Source organism: Molossus molossus, unplaced genomic scaffold, assembly GCF_014108415.1.
Source record: "Molossus molossus isolate mMolMol1 unplaced genomic scaffold, mMolMol1.p scaffold_m16_p_1, whole genome shotgun sequence".
NCBI lineage: Eukaryota > Metazoa > Chordata > Mammalia > Chiroptera > Molossidae > Molossus > Molossus molossus.
This window is the reverse complement of record NW_023425344.1, coordinates 110,931,305-110,949,532: the sequence shown is the minus strand read 5'-3', so window position 1 is coordinate 110,949,532 and position 18,228 is coordinate 110,931,305. Positions and strand designations below refer to the sequence as shown.

Sequence of the window (18,228 nt, the reverse complement as noted above, 5' to 3'; positions counted from 1 at the left end):
GGTGATTTTAAATTGAAGCCAATGCTCTTTACCATTCCCCAAATCCTAGGGCCCTTAAAAATCATGCTAAATCTGCTCTGCTTGTGCTCTGTAAACAGAACAACAAAGCCTGGATGACAGCCCATCTGTTTACAACATGCTCCACTGAATATTTTAAGCCTACTATGCTCAGAAAAAAAGATTCCTTTCAAAATAGTACTGCTCATTGACAATGCACCTGGCCACACAGAGCTCCGCATCCTTTCTGCAGCCCGTAGATAGAGGAATAACATCAGATTTCAAGTCTTATTATTTAAGAAAAACATTTCCTAAGACTACAGCTGCCATTGACAGCAATTCCTCCGATGGATCTGGGCAAAGTAAACTGAAAACCTTCTGGAAAGGATTCACCATTCTAGATGCCATTAAGAATATTCATGATTCATGGGAATAAGTCAACTTATCAACATTAATAGAAGTTTGGAAGAAGCTGGTTCCAACCCTCAAGGATGACATTGAGAGGTTCAAGACTTCAGTGGAGGAAGGAACTGCAGATGTGGTGGAAATAGCAAGAGAACTAGAATTGGAAGTGGAGCTTAGAGATGTGAATGAATTGCTGCAGGCTCTTGATACAACTTTAACCACAGAGGGGTTGCATCTTAGACACGAGAGAAGTGGTTTCTTTGGATGGAATCTACTCCTGAAGAAGATGCTGGGAAGAATACTGAAATGACAACAAAGAATTTCGAATATTACATAAACTCAGCTGATAAAGCAGTGGCAGGTTTTGAAAGGACTGAGTCCAATTTTGAAAGGAGTTCTGTAGGTATAATGCTATCAAACAGCATTTCATGCTACAGAGAAATCATTCGTGAAAGGAAAAGTCAGTCAATGCAACAAACTTCATTGTTGCTTTATTTTAAGAAACAGCCATCACAATTTTAAGCAACCACCAGCCTGATCACTTAGCAGACTTCAACACTGAGGCAAGACCCTCCACCAGCAAAAAGATTATGACATGCTAAAGGCTCAGAAGACGGTTACCACTTTTTAGCAATACAGTATTTTTAATTAAAGTATGTACAGTTTTTAGACATGATGCTATTGCACACTTAGACTACAGTATAAGGTAAACATCACTCTCATATGCACTGAAAAACCCAAATATTCATGTGACTCATTTTACTGTGATATTTTCTTGCAGTGCTCTGAAGCTGAACCCACAGTATCTCCAAGGTATGCCTGAAGTATTCTTTGGTTTTTAAACTAGTTAATACAATACTTAGCAAACAATAAAAATTGATTTAAAAATAGTACACAGCAATTCTCAAACTATGTAATTTAATTATACACAGAATTTAGATGTTTATACATTGTAATATAAAGTTAAATTCTTACTAGAGCACAAATCATTAATAATCTGGAACACCATGGACAAACAACAATGAGGCAGAATTTGCTTTAAAGTTCTACTGAGATGCCAAGTGAAACTCATTGATTAAATATTTCCTCTATGCTGAGCTCTGAGTGCATTACGTTACCTCATTTAATCCACCTTGAGAGATAGACACAGGATGTCAGTTGGAAGGTAGGTAAATGTTCCAAGGTCACACAGTTAGGTTGGTGTTATGACTGAATGTTTGTGTCCCCCATCCCCCAAAAAATTACAACCCCAATGTAATGGTCCTTGAGAGATCATTTTGGTTAGAGAAGGTCATGAGGGTGGGTCCCTGATCCAGTGGGGTTAGTGCCCTTATAAGAAGAGACACAGAGAGCTCTAATTCTCTCTCTCTCTCTCTCTCTCTCTCTCTCTCTCTCTCACACACACACACACACACACACACACACACACACACACATAAGGACACAGTGAGAAGGCTGCCATTTGCAAGACAAGAAGAATGTCCTCACCAGAACCCAACCACGCTGGTACTCTGATCTTGGACTTCCAGCCTCCAGAACTGTGAGAAATAAATATCCATTGTTTAAGAAACCCATTCTGTGGTATTTTGTTATGGCAGCCTCAGCTGACTAATACAGATGGGCTGAGGAAAGGTGCGAATTTAGACTCATCTATCTCCACTCTGCCTCTTAAGTTGTTTTATTTCTCCTGGCTCAAAATAATCCATCATAACACACACACACACACACACACACACACACACACCATCCATAGCTTCAACCACTAGACCATGATGACTCCAGAAATATCCTACATAACCCCATTGACACTCAACTAGTCTCCCCCAGACAGCAGCTATGAGAAGACAAAGAAATTACACTCATTTTTTAAAAAATCTGAATTTCCAAAACTATGTTAAGATCTGCCATCTCGACTTAGGTCTTGGGATTCTTTCCATGAAAGACACCCTCTCTCCTTACAACTAACACACTAATTCAGGTTATAGGAAGTACAGGCCACCCCCACGTATGATTCCCCAGAATGAGCAAAGTTAGGTCTGTTTATGTTTCAGCTTTACGGGCTCACTTGTGTCCTCCAACCCTCAAAATTCATATGTTGGAGTCCAAGCCCTCAGCTCCTCAGAATGCTACCTTACTTGGAGATAGGGCCTTTAAAGAGGTACTTAAGGCCCTGGCCAGTTTGGCTCAGCGGTTGGAGCGTCGGCCCGCGGACCAGAATATCCCGGGTTCGGTTCCCGCTAAGGGCACGTACCTTGGTTGCAGTTTGTCCCTGATCCCAGTTGGGGTCATGTGGGTGGCAACCAGTCGATGTGTCTCTCTCACATCGATATTTCTCTCTCTCTTCCTCCCTCTCTCCCTCTCGCTCTATCTGAAAATAAATGCAAAAATGTCTTCAGGTGAGGGATAAATAAATAAATAAATAAATAAAGAGGTACTTAAGTTACACCGAGGTCACATGACTAGTGTCCTTATAAGAAAAGGAAACAGGGACACAGACAGGCAGGAAAGACCGGTGAAGACGCCGGGAGACGATGCTCATCTGCAAGCCAAGGGGAATGGCCTGAAACAGATCCTTCCGTCACAACCCTCAGCAGGAACCAACTCTGTCAATAAAACTGTCCGATGTCTAGCCTCCAGAGCTAAATTAAACAAAAGTTAAGGAGAAAATAAGTTTATTTTGTAAAGCTACCTAGTCTAGGGTGCTTTCCTACAGCACGCCTAGCGGACTCACGCAGTCCACAGCTGCACACACCGGGGACCTTGACCAGGTCCTCTCACCCCCAGTTCCACTGATCACCCAGACAAGGATCCAAGCGCCTCATGTTTCTCCTTCAATTCCCATCCACTTCCGTCATCTGGGTTTTAATTCAGGCCTGACTATGACAGGCTCCTGTTTGGTTTCTCAGTTCCTTTCCTTTTCAATCCATCATCTGCTCAGGGGAATGTTCACACAGATCCCAACCACAGACACAGGTGCTGTGCCCACAGTGCAGCCACCTGCTCACCCAGGTGGCCACCTCTGGCGACCCGGGGAGAAGGGCAGGGGGCCAGAGTCACAGCTCAGCCACTACTTGAATGACTGGCATGGCTGTCCCAGCTAAACCTCAGCCTGCCTTGCCCTGGCCCAGATGCTCTCCATGTTACAAGGCTCATCATGTCACCCCTCCATCAAAGCCATTCAGGGGGCTCCCCAAACCTGTGAGATAATAGCACAATGATTAAGCTAGGACCACCCTCTGTTTTCTAGCACCTGTCTGCTTTTGCAGACACGTGTCCAGAGTTTCAGCTTCACAAACATCTTATTCATACATCCCAAAGTCTTTGCATGTGTCACAGATGTCTACTTCCCTCTGTGTCCGCTCCTGGAACTTCTCCTTATGCCGTGAGATTCAACACTGGAACCCTCACCTGTCCAGCTTCCCCTGGCCCGTCACACTGCCCTGGACACATGTCCATGACAGCACTCACACTGGATGGTCATCACAGATGCCTGTCACTCTCCAGGCTGGCTGTCACAGCTCCGGGACCCCGGCTGACCGGAGCAGGGCCTAAGAACACGTCTGGAGATGAGGTATGTTTTGCCGCAAACACTGGGCTGAACTTAGCAACTGTCTCCCTAGGGAAAGAAGTCCGTTTTTACCCAAATCAAATTAGGCACCACCTGCATCTCACCCTCCTGGCACCGTTGTAAGATAAGAGCACATGCTCCTGCAGCGTAACGATCTGATGAATTGATGATTGAAGCCATTAATAACCTTTGACTGTGTGGGAATCAGTACTGCTGGGAAGGAAATTTTCCAAAAAAGAGAAAGCCACAGTTTTGAGGGAGTCAGGATAGAATCGTTGGATACAAATTCATTCTTTTCTTAGGAAACTTGGTTTTAATGAATTTATGGGGAGTGTGGTGGGCGTGTGGGTTCCCTGAACCTTCCTCAATGTACAGTGTTATCTCCCAAACGTGGCCTTTGGGCGAGAATAATGGGTGAACCTGTGCCTATGACTTCGGGTAGGACACAGTCAATAAACCAGACTGGGGACAGGTAAACAGTCTGAATTGGTTACTTGCAACTTGGGGAAGGTAAATAAGGGGGTCTCAGTGCACCTCCTCCGGCACCGTTGTGGTTTCCCGTGTCCCCTGAGAGGGCTACCATCTGGAGGTGGGCCCCAGAAGACGGCTAGAGCCCTCGAGGCTGCGTGCAGATTCTGCCCACCCACACAGGTGGGGTGGCTGTGACCTCCCAGCCAGCAAGAAGGCAAAAGCTCCATCCATCCGGAGGAGCACTCCCCTGGGGGATGAGCTCTCCTTCATTTTCAGGAATGGCTGGGGACTGGACTAGCACCCGGGACAGCAGAGCTGTGGGCTCCTGGCCAGCCCCTGCAGCCCCCTTCTCCGCACTTGGTCTACTCTGCATCCTGCGGCCGCTGCACATCTACCTGCATGAAATCTGATTTTGTCTGAAGGGATCCAAAGATCTCCTCTGGGCTGGCCCCCTGCCTCCCACCATAGCGGATGGCTCCCAGGGTCTCACCTCTATGCATCCCCGAGGCCCTCCACGCCTGCAAGTCTCATTCCTGACCACTTCCTGCCATTCTCGCCCTAAACGTCTGGAAAGATCACCTTCATTTAACAGAGGACAAAACGACTTGCTCCAGTGTCTCCATCTGGAGCACAGCCTGGGAAGCCAATCAGCTGCCCCTGTCAGCTCTGTGGCCTGGGACAAGTGACTAAACCCTCGGGTCTCAGTTTCTCCTTCTGTAAAATGGGAATATTAACAGTCCCACAGAACAGTGTTGCTGTGAGAATTAAATGGAGTCGTGCATATCAAGCTGCTAATCCTGGCACAGGGCAGCCGCTCAGTAATTGCTCAACCTTTCTGATTTTGTTGAGCCTGACACAAAGCCCCACACATTGCAGGTGCTCGTATCTAGGTGGCTGTGCTCCATCTCAAGTAAACAGTATGTCAAACTTGAATTGCTTCCAAAACATGCAAAGAATGTGAAATCTGAATGCTGAGGGGGAACTTTGCCCATTTTGTTCATTTCTCACCTCAGGATATTAAAGTGATTGTGTAGATTACCTAAGAAGACTTTTTGAATGTGATGTTCTTCAAAATTACATAAATCCTCTGCATATACCAGCAACACGAAATGACCGACATTCATCAGCTTCATATATTTGAAACCCACCCACATACACACACACTGCATAGAACTTACACACAGCAAAACCGTGGATACCAAGCTGCATTTTCTCACAAAATCTCCCGCATACAAAAAGTTTAAGTACACAATTCAATGATATTTAGTAACTTGACAGATTTACACAGCCATGATCATAATCCAGTTTTACCTCTCCATTACCCAAAAAGGTCCCTTGCACCCAATTTCTACTGCACCCTCACCCACAGCCTCAGGCAACCACCAATCTGCTTTTCATGTCTGATTCACACGATATTTTGTGTCTGGCTTCTTTCACTTAGCATAGTGTTTTTGAGGTTCATCCAAGTTGCCATGTGTATTCATATTTTCTTCCTTTCTATTGCCGAATAGCATTTCATGTGTAGATAGACCACATTGTGTCTATTGAGTCACCAGTTGATGGACATCTGGACTGTTTCCATTGTTTGATGATTATGAATAACGTTGCTATAAACGTTCATATCAACGTTTATATTTATGTGGACATGTTTTTACTTATCTTGGGTAGATACCTAGGATGGAAATCCTGGATCATATAACAAATGTATGTTTAACTTTCCAAGAGATTATCAAACCATTCCAAAGTAGTTGCGCTTGGACTTCCACTGATGACTGATTTAGTGCCAGCAACCTCTAAATCTCGCTGCCCCCTGTGTCTGTCGCCTCCTGCACAACTCCCGTGCGACTTCCTCCAGCAGCAGCAGCAGCCCCGAGTGTCTGCAGGGGAACTGGGAGTGAAGCAGCACTGTCACCGTGGGGCCTGCGGAGGCTCACCCCCAAAGGGAATGCTTAATTAGGACAGGAAGAGCCCCAAAAAGCTTTGCAGCTGTTCCCACCCTTGAATCTGCTATAAAGATCCAGATATTCCCAGGGGCTAAAACTAAAGTGTTAACCAGCCCTGAACGTTTTACCCCCTCACCTCCGAAGGATCCCAATGAAACAAATACACTCTTGAGTCAATGTGAAGGTCATTGACCAGGTTATGGGTCCTCCTAGGGCTCCCACATTTCAACAAATAACCAAGAGTGATAACCTAAACCCCAACAATGGCCCTGGTTAGGTAGTTCATTGGTTAGAGTGTCATCCCAATACACCTAGGTTGTGGGTTCAATCTCCGGTCACAGTACATACAAGAATCAACCAATGAATGCATAAATACGTGGAACAACAAATTGATCTCTCTCTCTCTCTCTCTCTCTCTCTCTCTCTCTCTCTCTCTCTCCCTCCCTCCCTTCCTCTCTTCCTCTCAAATCAATAAAAATACAAAAAAGAAAAACAGCCCTGGCCAGGTGGCTCAGTTGATTGGAGCATCATCCCATACATGTAAAGGTGGCAGGTTCAATTCCCAGTCAGGGCACATACCTAGGTTGCAGGTTTGATCCCTGGTCAGGGTGTGTACAGGAGGCAACCAATCAATGTTTCTCTATCACATTGATGTTTCTCTGTCTCCCTCTCTTTCTCTCTACCTTTCTCTCTCTCTAAAATCAACGAAAACATATCCTCTAGTGAGGATTAAAAAGACAACAATAATTAAAATGGAGACTCCTTATACAAGAAGGCTTATGAACACAGATGCTCTTTGATTTATGATCGTTTTATGTCCTAATAAACCTATGGTAATTAAAAATATTGTTAAGCCAAAATGCTTTTAATACACCTCATCTACTGAACATCATAGCTTAGACTATAGCCAGTTTTTACTGAATGTGTATTGCTTTCTCCCCATTGCCAAGTAAAAAGTTATTAAGTTAAAGCATCATAAGATTGGGGACCATCTGTATCATCATAGGAATGATAAATTCTGTGAGGTAGATCCTCTGAGCTATTGATCTAATTAATATGCTTTATTCTGCCCTATTTCTCCAGCATCACAGCCTCAATTTGCATTCACCTATGAGGTATCCCAATACACTTTCACTAAATTACATGTGGGGTGTATCCATATCCCCATCATTTATGCAGACAGGACCTCCATGGGCCTGTTCTGTTCTTAAGCACCCACCTATGGCCGTATCCTGCTAAGATACACACACTGTGGTCCAGACACTGACTAAGTGTATCTGGGTCACTGCACACCTGAGAAACCCACCACCCCAGTTAGATTTGGAGGCTTCACTTGATCCCCAGAAGGCTGCTCCATACCGTCTCCAGTCAATGCGCCTACTCCTAGCATTCTCAAACAGCCCAACATTTACTTGCTTATTTGGCTTCTGGAAGCAACATATTCCCCATCTACACATTTCATTAAAACCAATTTAGGTAATCACATGAAAATCGGCCCTATCTGAACAGAGGTCATCCTAACAACAGACCCTTGAGACCACCCAAAAAGCCACCCAGGTAAGAATGCCACCAGTTCCATCTGGTGGTTCCTTTACTGTAGACACCCTAGCCTCTATTTCTCATGCTTTCTGGCATTTCCTTGCCCAAGTCCATGGATCCAAGAAAGAGCATCCCTTGCCTGGCCCTGTTGGCTACTTATGGGTTCCCCTAAGTCGAGGAGAAAGGGAATAATTTTTTTTTGTTAATCCTTACATGAGGATATTTTTCCATTGATTTTTCTAGAGAGTGGAATGGGGGGAGGGGAGAAGAAGAGGGAGAGAGTGAGACATTGATGTGAGAGAGACACATCAATTGGTTGCATCCCACACATGTCCCGACCAGGGCCAGAGATCAATCCTGCAACCCGGATACATACCCTTGACTTGGAATTGAACCTGTGACCCTTCTGTGCCTGGACCAATGCTCTAATCACTGAGCAACACCGGCCAGGACAAAAGGGAACACATTTATTTTATAGACACTAGCACTACCATCACATTTGATGGAACCCACCAGAGAGCTTCTTCTTTCAATTCTATTACCAAGACATCCTCAATAAAGGATGGGACCCAACTGTTAGTCATTTCAACACTAGAGGATACCCTCAAAAAAGATATGTTCATTGTCCATATTTTACAGACTCCCAGGTGGTAGCTAATAGCCCCATTCTTGGTCTGATCTACAGATCAAACACAAAATAGATTTCACATTCAGGGTTGTTCATGATGGGACCTTCCACATTGGGAACATACTGCTGCTCAGACCTCACATATTATAATTAAAGTCTTCCATGTCTCTGCTCCCACTACAGGTCCCATGGAGGAGGCTCATTTTAATGCCATAGCCCACCAACTTTCTCACATTTCTTAAGTGAACTCATATAACACTCCCATTCCCCCAGCTCTAAGAGCCTGGTCATTGCGGACTTTGAACCTTTAAACGGTGCCAAACACCATGGCTTCCCAATGTTACTGGTTTACGTGCCCTGTTCTATTCCAACCTCATGGCCAACAAGGATCACATCAAGGAGCAAATGCCCTTTCTCTCACTAGCAAACTGATTCTATTGGACTGTTGTCCCAATATGCAGGCACAAATCATCATGCCCTCATAATGATGAATACTTCTGTGGGTCCCCTCTGGGTTTACCCTCTCCAGTATGCCACTGCTGAAACCAATATTGTAAGTCTCAGCAAAACTGCGTTAGTTCTTTCTGGGCCCCCAGGTATTATCTACATTATTCAGTATAGACATGGGTCTTACAATAAAGCATCATTTGGAATTCCATTTTTTCTATTGTCCACAGGCAGCAGTCCTAGTAAAAAAAAAAAAAAAATCCTAATAAACAGGCATATGGCCTACTCAAAGACGTCCTCTTAAAGTTGCAAATTTGACAATGGTCTCCCAAATGGGTATTTCTTCTGCTCTCTGCTTCAGTTACCTTGAACGCCTGACTTTTAGGTCTTACAAGATTCTACTAAAATGTAATTAGGGTCCCTCTTCTCCTCCTTCTAGCCCTAAAAGGAACTATTACTCACCTATGGATCTATAAAATCCAAACAGAATTCCCCTTCCCACTTAGTAACAACCCCCCATTCTGCTATTCCTTCTCAAACCTGGAGCCCAAACTGAGATGGATAATACAGTGGGGCCCACAGAAAATGAGGGCCCTAGTCCCCCCCCCCAAACAGGCTATTCTATATGCCAAAAGAAATCTGTCATCCAGCATCTGCTGTCCTTCCCCAACATGCCGGTTTTAAATGCCGGCTAACTGGAGGTCTCTGTTTGTAGGAAGTGGAACTCTTGGTGCCTTCTTTTAAACTACAGCGGTGGGTCTCATCACATCCTTGGTATGACAGACACATGTTTGGTATTTTCAGTTGTATAACACAGACTTGACACCCCCTATAACTGTGTGGATCTTTCTAGGAGGAACGGAAGATCCTGACTCACACCAACATTCTTAACTAAGACGCCAGCTCCACTCCATTACGGCGATTTGAATGGGGGGGGGGGGGGGCGTGCTACGAGATTCAGGATGCAATGCCCAAGGCCCTCACTATAATAAGAACTAAGAAATTACTCAACAACTCCTGAAGCCAAAGGAATACTGATTTTTAGTCACTCTTGTAATAATTTCTCAAATGTAAAACTCTGCCTCAAGGTCTTAGGGCTACTCATGGACTCCTAAGGGGTCTATAAAATCCCTGCACACCCCCTACTCTCTCTCTGTCTCAGGTCTTTGCCTGGAGAACTGCCCTCCCTTACCCCCACCTCAGGACTCCTCTGCTGTGTGAGCAATGACCCTTTCTTTGGTTAGACCAAAGCACTACTGTTATGAGCTTCAGTAGGAGAACCTAACCTTGGTTCTTATTTTATAGCTTCTTTTGCCATTAAGAAGGTGGTTATTGCTGTAGTGTCTTTATGCCCCATGACGTGGTGGAGTCGCTAGAAAAGCCACCATAGAAGGTGTGAAGTGGTGATTTTACTGTGGTTTGCCCCTAATGATTAATGATGTGAAATATTGTTGTTTTTTTTTCCAAATGCTTATTAGCCATCTGTATATCTTCTCTGGTTAAATGTCTATTCAAATCTTCTGCCCATTTTTAAATTGGGTTGTTTTCTTCTTCGTGTTATTGAGTTAGTTGCAAGAGTTCTTTATATAGTCTGTATACAACTCTTTCACTGCTATGTGATTTTCAAATATTTTCTCACAGTTTATCTTTTTTGTTTTTGTTAATCCTCGTATGAGGATTTTTTTTTTCCATTGATTTTTAGAGAGACTGGAAGGGAGGGAGAGAGGGAAAGATAAACATCAGTGTGAGAGACACATCCCCGTCCTCTTGACCGGGAATCGAACCTGAGACCCTTTGGGCTGCAGGCCAATGCTCTAACGGCTGAGCCAAGCTGGTCAGGGCCGTAATGAAAATTATTTTACAATAACTTCAAATACACAGGTTATGCTTATATAAAATTACCTTTGGAAATAATTATGCCATGAAGATGAATGTTCCCAACGACTGATTATCTACAGCATGTACAAAGTATTCTTGGTGCTTCGTGAAACAAAATTATGTTTCTGAAATATGAAAGTAGAGACATGATAGATTTCACTTCTTAAGTGTGTACACATAAAGATACTACAGCAATAACCATCTTCTTAATGGCAAAAGAAGCTATAAAATAAGACATCAGGACACAAGAACATTTTCCTCCAGTTCGCTCGTGGCCTCGGCAGCTCTCTGAAGAGCCTCTTATCCTGCCACCAAATGAGAGGTGATAGAACCTTTGAACCCGTCAACCACAGAGCAGCTAAGATGAGTGGCTGTAAAAAGAATCACGGTACCTGGCAGATGAAGAGATCTATTTATTTCCTCCTCTTCTCTCTGTACCCCTTCCACTGTGCCCAGGCCTCTTTTCTCACCATTTCCTGTTAGCACTCCATCTCTCAAAATATTTGTGCTCCTCTGTAACTCCCTCCAAAAATCATTCCCACCCAGCAGGAGGGCTTTTCTTCATTCTTTCCGATTCATCCTGATGCCTGTTGGCTTCAGGAAAATGCCTGCTAAGGGCGCAGCGAAGGGATGCCCAGGCCAGACAACAGGAAGGCCACCCTGATTTACGTTTCGAAGGGCCCGCCTTCGCTTTGGCATACCATGTGAACGGTGTCATCTGCTGAGTGTGTCCTCTCCAGTTAGAAAGAGACACCCAGCCTCTTTGTGAAGAGAGGCCTTGCCAAGGAAGTAGTGGGGTCATATGAGCCTAATAGAAAATAAGATTCCACCACCAGCAACCTCCAGAGTGAGTGGGCCAGTCAGACGCCATTCCTTCACGCACTCCTATCTCCTCACCCCCTCCCGACCCCACAGAGCAAAGCAAAGAGCAGAACTTCCTTTCTGCCCTTCAAGCTCATCCTGGCTTTCCCGTCCACGTGGCAATATGCCCACAGCCGCCCAGAAGTGGCTGCAGCCCCATTCTGAGGCCCGCTCCCTGGGTCAGCCGGCAGGGACAATTGTGTCCTACAGCTGTCACCACAGCAGAGCAGCTGACGACAAGTGACCTAGGCGCCGGAGAACAAAGGGGTGGAAAACGACCGTCTGGGAGGCACCAGTGAAACCCATTTCCAAATTGGGAGCACGAGGGGACAGGCAGAGCAAAAACGGAGGCCAGCTACCTCTCAGCCTCGACAGGACAGGCTTGGGGCGTAGGAAAGGGGGCAGAATGCAAGATTTAAAGCCTCATTTCAAAATATTTCAGAAGCCAGACTCAAGACAACTTTAGAGAGTACTGAATTTTTAAAAACAGGACACTAAAAGCAATGAAGTAAAGATAAGAAAGTGAGCCTTGGCCGGTTTGGCTCAGCGGTTGGAGCGTCGGCCTGCGGTCCGGAGAGACCTGGGTTTGGTTCCCGCTAAGGGCATGAACATTGGTTGCAGTTTGTCCCCGGTCCTGGTTGGGTCCTGCAGGTGGCAGCCACTTGATGTGTCCCTTTCACGTCGATGTTTCTCTCTCTCTCTCTCTCTCTCTCTCTCTTCCCCTCCCTTCCTCAATTCCTCCCTCCCACTCTATCTGAACAAAAAATGGAAAAATGTCCTCGGGTGAGGATAAAAAAAAAAAAAAAGATACGAAAGTGAATGATAGCCTTCTCAAAAGTAAAATTCAACAGCCTTCCTCAATTTGGAGGGTGGGGGGAGAAGAAAGGGATAAGAGGGTGAAAATCAGCTGTTTCAGTCCACTCTCAATTTGAATTTTCTGAGGTTTATAGTTACGGTCCCAGTGTGAACACAGACAACAGAAACATGTGGCATAAAACATTACTACAACGTTTGCTATAAGACAGCAGAGAGTCAACAGGGCCTGATTCTCTCTTCCATCCTGTATTCTTCGGAAAGTCCACAAGTCTACACATAATGACGGCCTCACATAGCTGCTTCAGAAATGTGTCAGGTTGGGGAAGAAACGCCGTCAAGGAGAGGGCATGTGGAACCTCACGGAGCAATAGCCAGCAGCTGATGTCCGTATCTGTCTCTGAAGCAGAGCAGGGCAAGGGAGGAAAAAATCAAGAGACTTTGATCTTCCTCCCACCGGCTACCTTTCTTTACTGAGAGAGTCTGCCCCAACCAGAAAATCAGGTGGAGGCTCCCACACAGGAAGGATGTGCTTCCTGGGGCTGTCTGGGTGCCCCTGGCTCATTCACTGCTCTCTGTCTACACCCTCCTGAGATTATACCTCTACTGTATTATAAAGCCACATTAAAGGGACGGAAGGGAAATCAGTCATTACACCCCCGACAGGAAGGGGGTGGCAGATATGGGGAGAGCCCCAGGACCTCAGCCCTCTCTGGATTTCAGGTGACATTGGTCATGCATCATTCCCGGCAGCAGCAGAAGTCCAGGTTGACTAGGATCTCCCATGAATACATGCGCTTTCTGACAGCCGAGAGATCAAGACACGGGGGCAGGAGGTAGTTTTGAGGCCCAGTATTTAAAAACTCAAATGATACAGACACAGACAGCAGTGTGGTGATTACCAGAGGGGAAGGTGGCGGGTAGAACAGGGCAAAGGGGGAAATAAATAGTGATGGAAGGAGACCTGACTTGGGGTGGTGAACACACAATACACTATACAGATGATATATTATTGAATTGTCTACCTGAAACCTATACAATTTTATTAACCAATGTCACCCCAATAAAGTCAATAAAAATAAATACTCAAATGAGTAAGTTTTTTTTTTGTTGTTTGTTTTTTTTTATCCTCACCCGAGGACATTTTCCCATTTTTTGTACAGATAGAGTGGGAGGGAGAGAGAGGAAGGGAGAAAGAGAGAGAAACATAGACGTGAAGGGACACATCGAGTGGCTGCCACCCGCATGACCAACCAGGGCCGGGGACAAACTGCAACCGAAGTACATGCCCTTAGCGGGAACCGAACCCCGGTCTCTCCGGACCGCAGGCCGACGCTCTAACCGCTGAGCCAAACTGGCCAGGGCAAGTTTTATAATACTTATTTATATTTACCACAATTTTTTAAAAAACTCAAACTAGTACCCTGGCCGGTTTGGCTCAGCAGTTAGAGCATCGGCCCGCGGACCAATGAGTTGTGGGTTCAATTCCAGTCACGGACACGTACCTCAGTTGCAGTTTGTCCCCAGCCCTGGTTGGGGTCATGCAGGAGGCAGCCGGTCGATGTGTCTCTCTCACATCGATGCTTCTCTCTCTCCCTCTCCTCCTCTCTCTCCCTCCCACTCTATCTGAACAAAAATGGAAAAACCTCCTTGGTGAGGATTAAAAAAAAAACAAAAACAGCCCTGGCCAGTTTGGCTCAGCGGTTAGAGCGTCAGCCTGCGGTCCAGAGAGACCCGGGTTCGGTTCCCGCTAAGGGCACGTACTTCGGTTGCAGTTTGTCCCCGGACCTGGTTGGTCGTGCGGGTGGCAGCCACTCAATGTGTCCCTTCACGTCGATGTTTCTCTCTCTCTCTCCCTTCCTCTCTCTCCCTCTCACTCTATCTGTACAAAAAAAAAAAAAAAAGGAAAAATATCCTCGGGTGAGGATAAAAAAAAAAAAAAAAGAAACAAAACAAAAACAAAAACTCAAACTAGTAATTTAATTCAATTTAAAAAAAGACATTGTTTAAGGGCTCTATCGTTCAGCCTTTCATGTGGTTTATTCTCCAAGAAGGGAAGTTGCTTCCCAGTGGTGACCACCAGGAGTTCTAAAGTATCTTGTCTGAAAGCACAAGGCCAGAGTGAGGCCTCCTCATCTGGGGAAATCTAAGTCAATAACAAGCCCCCAAAAACCATAACATTCACAAAAAGATTCTATAACTTAAGGGGAGTTCTTAAGATATGGAGAAAATACTACTTTTGAAAAATATGTATGATAAGAAGCAAGAAACCTTTAGAAAGCATTTGTTTCACATTCTCAAGAAAATATTAGGTAAGAAATGGAAGGTGAGGTTTAGAAGATTACTTCAATGCTTTGTAAGATGTAAACTGATGTGATAAGGTTCAGGCTGCAAAAAGAAAAAACTGTAAAAATAAAAATGTCACAGATGTACTGTTTCAGATAGGGTAAAACAGAGAGTGGACGAGGAAGAAAAATAATCCAGTAACAGAGGGCAAATTTGAGAAAGCATTCCAGAAGGCAGAGGAAAAGGACAAATTAAGAAATTATCATTTCTTTACACAGCCAAGTAGTATAGATTAAATTCTGCACCTCTGCTACATAAATAATCAAGACCATATATGATAAAAAAGATATAAAATAGATCAAAAGACAGGTTTTAAAAACAACTGAATGGTATAAATTTTACAATCTTAATAAAATAGACCACATTCAGGAAAAAAATATGAATTATCTATATTAGCTCAAGAAGTATGCCAAGTAGAAAAGAAGTATGCCAAAAGAAGCTGAAAAATTCATCAAAGAATTGCCTTAAAAAAGGCCCAGGACCAGATAATTTAATTAGTACGTTCTTTCAAACTTTCCCCAAGGGGCAACCACAGAAAGTGTAGCAAACCACCAGGACTTAGGAAAAGATGGAATGCTCCCAGTTCATCGGGAAGCTAGGCTACCTATATTCCAAACTTGCATAAAATCAAAGTATAGGCCAACATTTTTCTCAAAAGCTTTGTTACTCCAGGATTTCTTAGTGCCTCTAATATGCTGTAAAATTCCAATAGGAGGGTTGTGGGAGGCAGTATTGTTCCAACACTTTAAAATGTTTTCCCGGTTCCCCCAGACCCTTCTTAGGACCAAGCAGAAGCCACACGGGAACCTTGAGTCATGCAATCAGAAGTTTAAGATGACCGAAGAGCCAAGAATATACAGAAGAATACATAGAGGAACAGAAATTCACAAGAGATAAATTGAAGAAAAGAAAAGGAAAATATTTTACAATATACAAAATGGCAATAATAATAGCAATGCTGAGGCATGAAGCACATTCTGCTGGTGAAAATGTAATTTGATTCAACTCTTCTAGGAAGCAATTGGCCATATGTATTTAGAACCTAAAATACACTTACTCTTTGACTTAACAATCTAACTTCTACCAGTCCATCCTGGAGAATTAATAGAATATGAAGATTTACATATAAGGATGTACTTAATCGCATTATTAATAGCAAACAAAGCAAAATAAAAACAAAACAGGAAATTAAATGTCTAAAACTGAAAAGAGTTAAATGAATTATGGCACATTCATATGACCAATTATGCCACAATCAAAAGCAGTGTTTGGGGGAAATTTTTAAAGATATGAATATGTCTAATTGTTTAGGGGAAAAGGCAGAACACAAACTACAAAGTATAATCTTAACTATATTTTTTAAAATACATGTATATAGGAAAAACTACTGAAAGAATATAGACCAAAATCTTAATACAATCTCTGGGTGGAAGGACTCGGTGAATATAATTTTTATATATTTCTCATATTATCTAACTTTTTGCACCAAGCATGTATTACTTTTATGATCAGAAAAATTATAAAAACCATATAATTATTGCACATGGATAAAATAGTCATGTGAGTGAAAGAGACCAATTTTAAGTCTCCATTCACTGAGAACAAAAAATTCTCAACATCGTGCACAGAATTCCATCTTCCCAAATGTGACTCTTACACTGCTGCACTTTACAGCATAAAGACAGAAGGCAAACCAACCAAATCCCTCAATAAAGACAGGCTGGAGCTGCTTCTCCTGGGGGTTTTTAACATGTGATCAAGAAGGGAATTCAGCACGCATTTTTAAAGTGCAGCTGTTTTTTGGATACCCCTTAGTTCCAAGAACCGAAGGGACAGGCTTTACAGGGGAGATTGAGGAAGTGAAGAGTTACACGCTTGAGTGTACACACACACTCATTCTCTCTCTCTCTCTCTCTCTCTCTCTCTCTCTCTCTCTCTCCTCTCTTACACACACACACACACACACACACACACACACACACACTCAATCGTGTCATCCCAGCCAGACAACTCAAAGCGAATCGTGCAGTTGCAGCCGCACCCCTTCCCCGCCCGGCACCGCCGGTACCTGTTTGTGGCGCGCGGCAGCGGGGTCTCGGAGCTCCGGAGCGTCCTCAGCGCTGCGGGGGTGCCGTGGGTGGCCTCCACCAAGCGCCTGCAAAGCCAGGAAGAAAACTAAGTTGTTATACCTTGCGGGGATCAGCTGGCTGGCAGGCTGGGCACCGCGCTCGCTGCCTGGCCGGAGGTCCCTGCGCACCCTGGTTCCCAGGGCGGCTCCCGAAGCCCGGCGTCTGAAGAGGCTCGTGGCGGGAAGGGAGGGAAAGCTCGCACTGGGATGGGGAGCCCAGGACACAGCTGGGGAACCCGACGGCAGGTTCCGCCCTGCAGCTTTCTCGCCCAGAGCGACGCACGCTTGGGCCCTTCCAACACAGACCGGTCCCTCTCTGCCCCAGCCGATGCCCACGCGGTCCAAGTGTCGCCCCTCTGGTACCCCACTGCCCTGTGGCCTGGACTCCCCATCCCACCCCACCCTGGGCCTCCGCCGCTCCTCCTCGCAGCCGCCAAAAGTCTGCGCGCCCAAGTCAAGCGGCTGGGGCCCCGGGAGCGCACAGCAGGGCGTTTGGCGGGGTGCACAGTGGGGTCCACGGAGCCCGCGGTCTCCAGAGCGGGGCGGGTGGGTTACCTGGGGCGGGCGGGCGCGTCGGTCGAGCCCCAGAGCAGGCGCAGCAGCAGCAGGCTGGCGAGCAGGGCGAGCAGGGCGCCCCCCAGCCGCATCCTGAGCCACAGGCGCGGCCGCCGCCGCTGCTGCCCCGGCGACGCGCAGCCCGGGCGGCCCCGACTCGCGGCTCCTGCCGCGGCCGCCGCAGCCGCGACCGCAGCCACGCACACCTCCAGCGTTCACCGGCGGCGGGAGGGGAGACCCCGCGCGCAGCGAGGTCCGCGCTCGCGGGCAACCCGGCCCAGCCCGCACGGTCTTCGGGAGCCCAGGAAGACGCCGCGTCCCGGCTCGGCCACTTCTCCCACCCTGCCCTGGACCGCGGCGCTCGGCGCTCGGCGCTCGGAGAGCAGTGACGATCCGCCGAGCTCGCCTCCGCTCCTCCCGGAGGCGCTCCGAGCTGCTGCGGGCTCTGGTCGCCGCCGCCGCCGCCGCCGCCGCCGCCGCGCGGGGTCACCTGAAGGTTGGGGCGCGGGAGCACGACTGTGCTGATTGGGCTCCAACTTTTCTGCGCCTTCACCTGCCCGAGTGCTCGCGTGCTTCTCCCCGCAGCCCACCAGCCCGCCTATGAGCACCCCAACGCTGCCTGCATCCTCGCGGTAGACAGCCAGGGCTG

The 18,228-nt window shown here is 46.1% G+C and overlaps 1 protein-coding gene across 1 annotated transcript in view; it reads right to left on the bottom strand.

The window, feature by feature from the left end:
• The window catches only part of ST8SIA6 (ST8 alpha-N-acetyl-neuraminide alpha-2,8-sialyltransferase 6), a 134,090-nt gene extending 116,419 nt beyond the window's left edge, over nucleotides 1–17,671 (bottom strand). The window contains exons 1-2 of the mRNA XM_036243883.1: nucleotides 17,580–17,671; nucleotides 16,965–17,051 (exon numbers count right to left, since the gene is read on the bottom strand). Coding sequence (XP_036099776.1) covers nucleotides 16,965–17,051; nucleotides 17,580–17,671 — 179 coding nt within the window. The remainder of the gene's footprint in view (nucleotides 1–16,964; nucleotides 17,052–17,579) is intronic.
• Nucleotides 17,672–18,228: the final 557 nt, after the last annotated feature.